Source organism: Corythoichthys intestinalis, chromosome 3 (assembly GCF_030265065.1).
Source record: "Corythoichthys intestinalis isolate RoL2023-P3 chromosome 3, ASM3026506v1, whole genome shotgun sequence".
In the NCBI taxonomy this organism is placed as follows: Eukaryota; Metazoa; Chordata; class Actinopteri; order Syngnathiformes; family Syngnathidae; genus Corythoichthys; species Corythoichthys intestinalis.
The window spans coordinates 42,643,050-42,654,717 of NC_080397.1; the positions used below are offsets into that span (position 1 = coordinate 42,643,050).

General features: G+C 39.1%; 1 protein-coding gene across 1 annotated transcript; it reads right to left on the reverse strand.

The window, feature by feature from the left end:
• Positions 1-1,140: 1,140 nt before the first annotated feature.
• Positions 1,141-11,575, reverse strand: LOC130913401 (beta-1,3-galactosyl-O-glycosyl-glycoprotein beta-1,6-N-acetylglucosaminyltransferase 4). Its single transcript, XM_057832004.1, has 3 exons — positions 11,489-11,575; positions 11,192-11,262; positions 1,141-7,773 (listed from the first exon to the last, which is right to left on the reverse strand). Exon 3 carries the CDS (start codon positions 7,770-7,772, stop codon positions 6,486-6,488), a length of 1,287 nt encoding a protein of 428 aa, XP_057687987.1. The 5' UTR covers position 7,773; positions 11,192-11,262; positions 11,489-11,575; the 3' UTR covers positions 1,141-6,485.
• Positions 11,576-11,668: the final 93 nt, after the last annotated feature.

The window sequence follows — 11,668 nt, forward strand, 5'->3', positions numbered from 1 at the left end:
AAAAAAAAAGATTTAGGTGGAAAAAGGACAAAAAGTTTTACTGCATGCAAGCCGGCAGGAGTGTTTCAAGAGTGATTTGGTCGAGGATTACAGGTAATTATTATTTAACATAGCCCTATGCATGCACTTTGAAATGTTGTGAAAAAAATGCATGGGAAAACAAATTTGTGTAACTTTAGCTTGAAATACTTACGTAAAATGAATGATAACTGCCTGTTTTTTTTTTCTTGTTTTTTTTTTGCTTTTAACCAATAATCTAGGCTGTTCTATGTTCATATCTATAGAAATTCCATTGCATACGCAATTATTTACAAGAATTTTCAACTTAACAAGCTCTTTGTTTTGTGATGGCCGCCACATTGGATTTACACAATATTGTATTTTAGCTCGAAGTATTTACGTAAAATGAATGATAACTGCTCGTTTTTTTGCTTTTAACCAAGAATCTAGACCAGTGGTTCTTAACCTTGCTAAAGGTACCGAACACCACACGTTTCACATGTGAATTTACCTTACCCTTCAGAATTGGATGATAAAACCTTTTTTTTTTTTCCAAATTCAAAACCAATATATCTAAGATAGCACACTAATAGCAAATTCCTGACAAAAGTCTTCTAATTTTAAATTTTAATGAACAGTTCAAATTTTGAGACCGCGCTGCCCATTGGTCTGTTGTATTCCCTCATACCAAGTGTGAGTCAACCTTCCACTGGGCAAACCAGTTCTTCCTCCCATCAGATCGAGGACTAGCAATTAAAAGAAATGGATTAAGCCTGTAAATTGGGAGAAAACAAGTCCAAAACCTGGTCTAAAAAGCCACTTTGCCTAGATTTAATCAGCGTACGAAAATAAAGCTTTGTTTCTTTACCTTTACCGAAACCCTTTAGACTTACTCACCGAACCCCTGAGGTTCGATCAAACCCAGGTTAAGAACCACTGATCTAGACTGTTCTATGTTCATATCTATAGAAATTCCGGTGATGTACGCATTCATTTACAAGAATTTTCAACTTAAAAATCTCTGTTTTGTGATGGCCGCCATGTTGTATCCATACACAGTAGTGTAAGTTTACATTCAAATGATCAGGTAAATTTCGGCCAACTGCCCATTTTTTGGGCAAAAAGTAGTAATTTAGACATTTCTGTGTCAATACAAAAAAATCACTTTGCCTGTTTTATTTTATGTTACATTTCAATCTAAAAACGATGATAACCAGATAGCCGGTAAGACGTGCCTCCGTGCTGAGGCAATAATAACATTGGAATTAAACCTAAATTAGTTGTGATTGTATATAGAAAAATGCCAATTTTGCCTTTGTTGAGTAAAATGAAAATGATTCTGCATGCTTTCCTCTAGTATTAAGTTTCTGATGTGAAAAGTGAGTGATTTATTAACTGTTGAAAATCATGTAAAAGTTGCTTTTTTCGGGCAAAAACTTATATGTTAAAAATTGCTATTTATCCTGAAAATATAGGTTATTATCTCTGCATTTGGTGATTTTTGTGCATCTAGCGTAAAATTTGAGAATTTTAGAGTTTTGTTATGCTTGTATAAAAAATGATTAATCAGGATTTTATTAGGGAACGACTTCGAATTTTTTATGCCCAGGGGAGGTGCCTGTTTTGGTTTTAGGTCGCTAGCGGCTTTGGTTTTGAAAATATTTGAATTTTATGTTTTTGAAAATAGGCCCCTACAGATCGGCACCGAGCCCCGTCAACTGATAGTGAAGTCTATGAATGAGTAAAAAGATACACTCCAAAGTAGATTTTTAAAAAAAATAGCATTAACACGTCATATGCTACTGACAAAGGGCAAATGAAAAAACGTTCATTCGCCCCTCCAAGAAAAATGGATTGGACGTCTGTCGCCGTCAATGGTAGCCAATGCATTAAATGAGAGCTCAAGGATAAAAAAAAAAGGTCATAATTCGTGTATGAAAGGGTTAAATTAAAGCAAACGTTATTCATTATTCTGGTGGGAATGTTTTAGGGAGCTTCATCTTGGAAGAGCTCTCTCCTCTACATCTGACAGCTGACTTTAACCCTTTATTCGCCAAGGGATGATTGTTGGTTATTTAAAACAACGCTAAACAATTAAAAAAAACACACACAACAATATAAAGACCTGGCGTCCACAAACATTAACATCACATTTGAGACCACAATATTAACATTTGAAAATTATACATGTGTGGCCTACAACAGGTTACAATTATAAATATTATAATTATTTTTTTTTTTTAAATATATTTTTATAACTACATTTTAAAAATATAATTTAACACAGTGTAGCCTAAAAAAACAATAAAAAAATAACAGACAAATGGGTTTCAATAACTCTTAGGTTGCTTTTCCCCTCCATAGTATGTAATCATTACCTGCCATTAACAAGGATAGATATCCAAATTTATATAAAGTGGGAGGACTGGCAGGGAATGATCGCTGTCAACCTTGGACATCTAGTGCCGTCAATTAGTTAAATTTTGAGAGACTGATAAAGGGTTAAAGAAACAGCAACTTTTAGCGCTGTCCACAGGTTTGGATTTATTTCACTTATTGGAAAATAAATTCCGTTTTATAAATGCGTAATGATTGAACGTGCTGTGATCGACATCATGACTAAACGCAGCTTTTTTTTTATTAGTACTGTATCCGTACAGTAGCCTACATTGAAGACGCCAGTTTAAGTGTTGTCCAACAGAGGGCACTATTTTTAGTAAATTAAATTTGAGGCCTTCATATGAGGATAACTGCTCATTTGGGCGCATTAGAAAACGAATGAAAGACACCCCTGGACTTCCCACATTGTAAAAAATGCGGGATGACATTTTCCTACTGTATAATGGGAAATTAAATAGTAGGCACTCTGAGGGTGTCTGAAGGGGAAAACCTGGACCCTAACAAATATGTGGACTTAATTCTGCCTAGGTATAAAAAGAAGTGTGTGTAGTAAAATGCACATTCATACACTGCAAATATAGCTACAGTATATCTGCCTGTGTTTGACGTTTCCAATATTTGATCGTTTAGGAAGTGTTTGAATGATCAAATCTGCCATGTTTCAGTTGAATGTGTCACTAGTGCGTAAGTAGGCCTACTGTTCAAGCAGGGGAGGAGTATGTGAAGTTATCGTAGACAGTACTCTGTTATTCAGTCACTTAGCTCATCAGTGAGGTGTTGGTTGGAACCAGGAGCTGTCTGCACAGACAAGGCCGCTATTGTGCTGACAGCGCTGGTGCACGGGCATTTTCTACTTTGGTGTTCACTTATAAAGCATTCACTCAGGTTCACACCTTTGGGCTATTTAGATATCAATTAAAAATCCATGTGAGAGGAAACCCGAGTACCTATAGATAACACACACACACACTCACATACACAAAATTATGTTATGTTATTATGTTATGTTTTTAGACAACAACATGACTGACAAAGATGGAGTCGACTTTCATGCTTTTTCTTTAAACGAGAACTTAACCTGGAGGATATTTTTGTTCATTGTCATACTTTGTAAGCAGGCTATGGGCAAATGTGGGAAAAGAAATGCTCTCATCCTTGGGAATTGACAAAATTCTAGTAGTCTACAACTGCATCTGGTAATGAGGACAATAATAGTTATTTCAGTCCTATTGAAGTGTATCATACATTAACAATCTTTGGAGGACTTCCCCAAGCTGTAAGGGGGAATGAAAACAGTCGGGAACCTTTCCAAAATACCATACTGCAGAGAATGAATGATGGTTATTGTTCATTTAATACCTGCAGAAAATAAGAGGTGGGGGCAGGTGGAAGGCGTTCAGATTTCACCTACCTTCCAAAACCCCCATCTGCAGTCATGAATTGAGTTGATTGTAAGAAGAGGGCAAAAATAGAAAGACTATCTGCAAGGCTCCTAGTGTGCACTCAAAAATGATTAATTCACGGGTGAACTTACAGTATAGTCCAGTGACTTTAGTGATGTGTGAAGACCTTCGAATGAACATATCCCAGTAGATCCATGGACTTCCAAGAACTGTGTAGATGACCGAGTAGAAGCTCAGTCTCAGCCTTGAAGAGGTGACTCCCACATTCCCTATAGCAGCTCTTTTTTGTTGTAGAGTTGGTATTAAAATGTAGCAAAGTAGCATTATATAAAATGTAACTATATAAACAAAGCATGAAAGAGTCAACGTTTGGTACCAGGATCAGAAAGAAACATGAAGCTGTAAAAAATATTCATGCTTGCCAAAAACAAGAATTATTTGATGAACTAATGTTAAAGCAAGGTAAGGTAATAAAATAAGAAATAAAATCTGTCATTCTGAAGTTTGGTCTCTTATTCATCTTTGCTCTTGAACCCAAATGTCCTCAGTATACAAAAAATAAATAAAACCCCAAATGTCTTCAATATACAGGAAAAAAAAAGGAATTGTCCTCGCCGTTCCAATGCTTTTAGAGGGGACTCCATGAGATATTCGTCAAGTTACAATCAAGGATTCCACAAAAGTACAATTAATCCCATATTCTCAATCTTTATTAAAACACACTAAAACAATAAAGGTTCTTCAGAACATGAAGAAATTTGTGGTCACATGGATACCCCTAATCACCCAGAATAATGTCCCAGATGCCTCAAGTGGCCACCATTCCTCAAATTTGTGACCGCTGCTCTATAGCAACGTCAATTTAACTGGCCTGCAGACTTTTACGACAAAGAAACATGACATGATATCTCAAGCGAAGGTTATTAAAATATCTGTTGTCAATATGAAGGTAAACACCCATTAAAAATGACATGCACTACTACGCTTTGTATTTATTATGCACAATTTTATTTTCCTAGGGCGTAGGTTTGGTCTCAAGATTGGTAGGGACGATATTACCGTAATACAAATAATGCAAACAATGATCCAAACAAGGGACGGCTAGCTTGACTTCGTTGTTCCTTGAGGAGGCTGGCCTGACCACAGTAGTTTAGCAGGTTAGCACAAACAATGTTATGCTAACTCTAATGCAGGTTGGACTCTCAGTAGCAACATTAGTGGTGTTATCCCCACTTCCATAACATTGACATCTTTTTACATTACTTATAGTGGCTGCTGCTGCCCCACCCCCAAAAAAACTTCTAATATCACTCCTCTCCAAAGGGGGTGTAGGAGGCGGCATGCTGTCGACATGAAACTGTCGAGACTTTGTGAGTTTGTGTGTGTGTCTTTGTTGTTGGACGGGGGGATTTGAACTCATCAGTCAACTAAACGTTCGTTTGAGGGGGGTGGGAAAATGGGAGTTTGGCACATTATTCACTTAATAATGGTAGGGTCTATTCTATCATTACAACATATGGGGAAAAAATATATATAACTGAACTCTTTACATAATGCAAATAGGGTTGCTTAAAGTTGGTGGGGACAGTTTGAGCATCCTGAAAAGTTGGTAGTGTTATGTCCCTACCGTCCCTATGCAAACCTACACCCTTGTTATTTTCCCTTTATGGTTCACATCAAAACTTGACCGAAATTCATGCTATGCTTTGAAAGATGACAGGAATATTTCATGTTTAAAATTTAAATTATCTCAACTTCAAACATTTTTTTTTACATTTTGCACAAACATTAGAGTTTTTTCACTCCATTTACAACAAGCCCTCCCAGTTAAAACAGATTAAACATTTACAGTATCACACTGAACATCCATTTGTAGCACTGTGTTTCAAATCAAGTTTGGTGGGTCGTCACCGTTCAGTGCAAATGTACTGTACTGCTGGGCCAACACAAAGTATTACTTTAGTTCCCATGACAACTGGTAGCTGAAGAAGCAACAATGTGAGATCTATGACTTGCCCAGACTGAGGATAAGGTGAGTGTCTGAAATAGTTCTTTTTTTTTTTTTTTTTTTTTTTTTTTTTTTGTGAAGGTAGCGATTCATTACCTAACAGTAAAACCCGAATTTCCCACATACCATATCGACAACAATCGAGTATGTGCCAGTTATTTAGCTTGCTCCTTTTCTTGCTGCCGGGCCCGGTAAAAGTGTAGTTTTGTATTTATTCTGCCGATTTGTGAGGCCAAATGTAACCCAGGACGTCTAAATTTCGTGTTCTTCCGACTCATAGAATTCTGTGGAAAATGAGTAGTGGAAGTAGAAAACCGCAAAAAATTGTTTACCATTTTATAGCCTGACAAAGGTGCAATGTCCAAAATGGCAGCACACTCTTTGGGCGGAAGTACAATGACGTAACCTCTATTATGACATTTGTACGGTGAGGGCCCTTTTTCTTTTTCACAGACTTAAATTGTAATAAATACAACCTTTGCAAAGAACTCACAGTTTGATATATAATATTAAAAACTTTATTTCAACGTAGGTTGTCATTCTTTTTTACGTCGCCATGTCTTCGGGCAAGGGACATAAAACTTTTTGAAGACACCAAGTAAAAGATAGCTTCCCATTGTACAACTGCACCGCACATGTCTGTCAGAGTAGGTGCATTTGGTATTTTATTACAGTCAGGGTTCCCTTTTAGACTGCACTTCCATCAACTTCATTTCCAAACATTGTATCAAGATTGGGTTAAATTTGAGATCAAATTTGTTAGCAAACCAGTGACCATCATTGAGGAGCCAACGAAGTTCTGCAGCTCCATAGATGCAAACACTTCTAACGTGTTTACCTGTGCAAGGAGGATAAAAGCGCCCTTCTAAGTACTGCCATTTTACAAGTCGTGTTTTACTCTTTAAGTCAGTAACATCTGGTTCGGAGTTGGAAATGTGTCCTGGCACACCTGGCATCCTGACAAGGGAGGCCCAGAAGTGTTCATCTGGTGAGTAAGTGTCTGCTGACCATGCAAGAAAGTCCTTCACCACTTTGTTGCTGCTTATATATTTCACAAACTCCCATGACAGGACAAAATACGCACTTCCAACAAACACCTCAATTCCATGTGGAGGAACATCTTTTGCCAACTCTGTTATGATAGGAATACGTTTGTACTCATACGACACATTTTTTAGCTCATGATGGAAGCTGAAGCGTTGTTTCTTCAATTCACTTGGGCGGCAAGACTCAAGCATATTTCTCCCATTCAGTTGCCTCAGCTCCCTGACGAGTTGATAGTTGGACTTGAGAGGAAAGTCTTGGCCGCAGAGATTAATCACATACTTCCACTTGACCTCGGACCTCAGTAGGTCAGAGAGGCAGTTGAGGTCGGCGTTAAGTCTGCTGATATGGGCATATTCAACTGACTGCAGTTGTGAAGCAACAAACACATTAGACAAACACTGAGCAAGGTTCTCCATGGCCCTGATAAATGTTGGCGAAGACTTTTGGTCATAGTGAATGCAGTAAATGTTTTGAGGTGCATAAATGGCGTGAAGAATACGCTCCACCATGGGAGCATCTTTATGCACCACCAGGGAGTAAGCCAGTGGAAAGTTGCGCTCCACCTCTGATACTAGGACACTATCATAACGTCTCGTTTTGATAAACATTACACAGTCCAAGGTCAGACTCACGGTGGTCTCATCATCCACGGCAATGGTTTTTTGTTCAATCTGGAGAGCCTTGCCTATCTCCACTGGGTCAAGCTCATAGATGGCAGTGCAGTTGACTTCATATGTGTGGCTGTGAACTGGAGATAGCCTATCAGAGATTCCAAATGGGTCAAAGTAGATGTTCTCTCTTACTTTGACTTTGATGTACATGAGCTTGAGCAAACACACTGCTGCCAGAGACAGAAGAAACAGGAAGTACTTGTGTCTCAATCTATGTCTGTAGCAGCCACATCTTATTTTCATTCTAGAAAAAGTTGAAAACAGACACATAAACATTTTAACAGATAAAGGAAGCTATGTCACAGTCATTGACATACAACACACACAAACACATGAATATTTAATAGGGTTGCCGACCGTACCTTGAAAAATAGTATCATCCCATATTCAGAATCAAGTACGCGTCCTGAATTGATCTTACAAAGGACGCGCGTTGTCCCGTATTATGATGAAACTCAAGAATAGGTCTGATTTTTAGAACAAACAAATAATGGCAGAGTTCTTCTGCCAACTGACCACTGAATAACGTAGCCGACCGAGCGTTCCTTGCCACCAAACAGACAGTCTCTCTAGGCCGGTGTTCTGAGCATTATTGAGAAGCAATTGGAACTGGACAAAAAAGTCAATTTGTTGCCCTCATAATGAAATGGCTTGGACGATAATTTTCACAGGCATTGTTCAGATGGTGCCTTGGAAGGTCGAGGCATGCTCGTGATTGACAGCTGGAGGTCTGCTTTAACGGGCCTGCCCACACAATCCTGCAATTGTAAGCAGGCATGCAAACTGGTTAGGGGTGAAAAAAGGTGACAAAGTAACATGGACACACGGCATGCGCGGAAAAGCAAAAACAGCGCGGGAATGGGGGTACTTTCAAATGCAACCTGTAGCGGAGCTCTCCGGTTTGATAAACTCTCGATGGCTAAACAAATGAAATGACCTCCACAAAGAGGCTAAACTCTTCCCTTTCTGGAATTATCGGACAGTATAGAAGGGCTTTAAATAACTCGTTGTCAAAAATAACTGGTGACCATTCAGAACTTTACTAACAAAGCCTTGAACATGACTTGTATGGAAGGCACTAGTTCATCACTCTAGTTACCTCATTGCTCTTTTTTTTCTTTAATCGTTAACAAGCGCTTTACAAAGGGGCCTTAAATAACTCGTCACAACGCCAACTGGCGACAATTCAGATCCCAACTGACGTTCGCTAACTTTACTAGCACAGCCCTGTGTGAAAGGGGCTAGTTAGCCCCTCTGCAGTTAGAGCTACCTCGAGTAACTGCGTTCTACGAGGCGGTGAAAATCGAGGACTATCTGAAGCAGTTATTAAGAAATTAAGCGAAAACTTGTGTTATAGACACCATTACAAGCGCAGGAATTGATCGAACGACACGACTGAATGATTTATGAAGACTATTATAGGCCATCACTCAAACTTTTAGCTTTAAGAAGTTAACAATTTTTGCCATTCATCCCTTACCTTGCCGCAATTTCCAACAGGTCCGGGGGAGAAACTGGGATGGAGAGGGGTTCCGCCTCCTCATTGCTGATTGGTTATAATTGTGCTCCTGTCTCTCACTATAGACCCCAATCACGTGATGTCACACTCCGCCCCCCTTACTGGTGCCGCCATATTGTCCGTCAGCTCATCATGTTTACATATTACCGCTACGTACAATCCTCCTATTACTGCGTGTTTTTCTGCTTGTCTAAGGAATCACTGCCTAGTAAACAAACCCAAAAATCTTCCTGACAATCGTTAACATTGATTAATCAAAAATGGTGAAGGCATGTGTGGCGGTTGGTTGCAGTAACAGAGAAAATAAACGGTCATTTTAGTAGTTATTGTGTGCCTATTGTTAAAAGGGCACATCTCTAAAGCAGCACGGTTTGTTTATCTCGGTCCATGATGCGTTTGTGTCGACACTCAACAGCCATCAGACAGTGGCGAAAACATCAATAGTCGTGATGCAAACACGATCGCAGACATAATCAGACGGAGACTACGAAGCTCATCGCCACGGTCGCGCAGCAAGAAGGTGAGCGCAACAACAGGTGTTATGCATAAAAATAGCCTCCCTGCGTGAAATGTCCCCCCTGACGGGAGCGCCCACACGGAAACGACTTACTTGTACCGTGAAAATGTATTATTTTACTCTGCTTGAACTAATTAATGTCATACCTGTGTGATTGTCATTGGGATATGGTCGTGAAAACCTGAAGACTAATACAGAACAGCAGAACATAACATCTGTTCAAATATGGTTATGTGGCCCAGTCCACGATTTGTTACTAAAATACAGTACTAATATTTTGTGTAATTTAATTATTTAAAACTGATCTTACCGTCGTAAATCCATAACTGTAATGCGTCCATGAAAACATTTGATGTTTTCACGTCAATAAAGCGTTATAAATAAACGCTCCCGTCAGGGGGGACATTTCACGCGGGGCAGCTATTTTTCGGCACACACCGGCCCGTTGTCGATCAAGTTTCATTTTACAATCGTGACAACGGTGACGCTCAGCTGACCAAATGTCGGTTTATATTCGGGCCGGTGCCGATTTTGGGTACCCGACTCCTCATCGTGACATAAACTGGAGTAAGTTTGGAAATTTTGTGGTCTCAGGACGAGCTCTGATGCATGGGACCGGACGGGAGGAAACATCGGTTTGGGCATCAAATATGGATCTGGCGACTGGATCGACCGAAGCTTTTCCAAATAACGGCTTTTATGCAACTAATCCAATGAGTTTACAGCGTCTGAAAGCTGCGGGGCTTCCATAATTTGCAAGTGAATCCACCTTTACAAACTACGATCATTGACAATACAGACACACAATGACGGACAATATGGCGGCACAATACAGCGATCACGTGATTGTGTGACGTTGGTGATTGGGGTCTATTGTCATCTGTTGTCACGAGGAGAGTGGCGGTGATAGGTCTAGGTCATCTGACTAGAGTGTAGGTTTGAGCATGGACTACGGTTTTGAAGTTAACGGTTTCACTCGCTCGTTGACAGCCCCCCCTTGCCCCATTTTTTTCTCCTCGGATCTACGTGATACAGAAGAATTACCCATTTTGATTTCAAAACGGTGAAATTTCGCCGAAAGGTGGCAAGTTTGCATGCCTGTCAGTAAGGCAGGGTCTGTTTTTCATGAATTTGGAGCTCTCTTTCATATTGTTGACAATATTTTAACACATTTAAATTTGGATGGTAATAATTCTCTTCTCTTTGGTGTTTCACTTTCACAAGACAAATATTTTTCATTTTACAGAATCTTTAAAAAAAAGGGAAAAGCATGAATATGGTTTTTATGTGTACCATGCCAGCACTCAATTTTTTTAAGGCTGTGTGCGTTAGTTTTACAAGGTAAAACATACAGTATATCTGACATCTGATTGTAAAAAATACCTTTTGTACACACAACCAAAAAATGGGACTTTTACAAACGCTATAAATTAAAATAATTTCTTCAAAGTTTTGAATGATGATCACTAGTTCTGATAGAATTTAGTAAATTGTCAAGGACTTGAAAGGACTAACTGCTCGCCACTGATACAGGTACAGATGTAAAACTATGTATAGGCTATGGTGGCATATAAAGTAAATTATATGAAAAATCATTGAAAAACAAAGCAATAACTATAGATTTACCTTGCTCTGTAGAAATGTCCTAAAGAGTGTTATCCCAACTTCTTCAGCAAGTATGACTGCAGTTGAAAAACCTTGAATGACATATAAGAGTAATTTTTTAAAAAATGAATAGAACCACCAGATACTTAATAATAAAATAAATAGCAATAAAATCAAGTCAAAAGAGAAATGGACTTCTATATCGTGAGGGACTAAATGGTGTCCAAAGGATGACAGAAAGTGTCACATGATAAGTCTCAGTGCCATACAAACATATTTGCAAAATACTGCACAACAAAATGAGTCTTGAACTGTTACCTTGAAAGATGTCCTTTGGCGTTACAGCACATTGAAAGGAAACCATCAGGAAAAGTTCCCCATATGTGAGGTAAGTTTTGGCAGAACACGTCGACCGTGTGTCCTGTCTGCTATGTGTGCAGCTCCATCGTGGACTGGAAGTTGTTCAGGGCGGAGTGATGGTGGCTAAGAGTGGAGGGT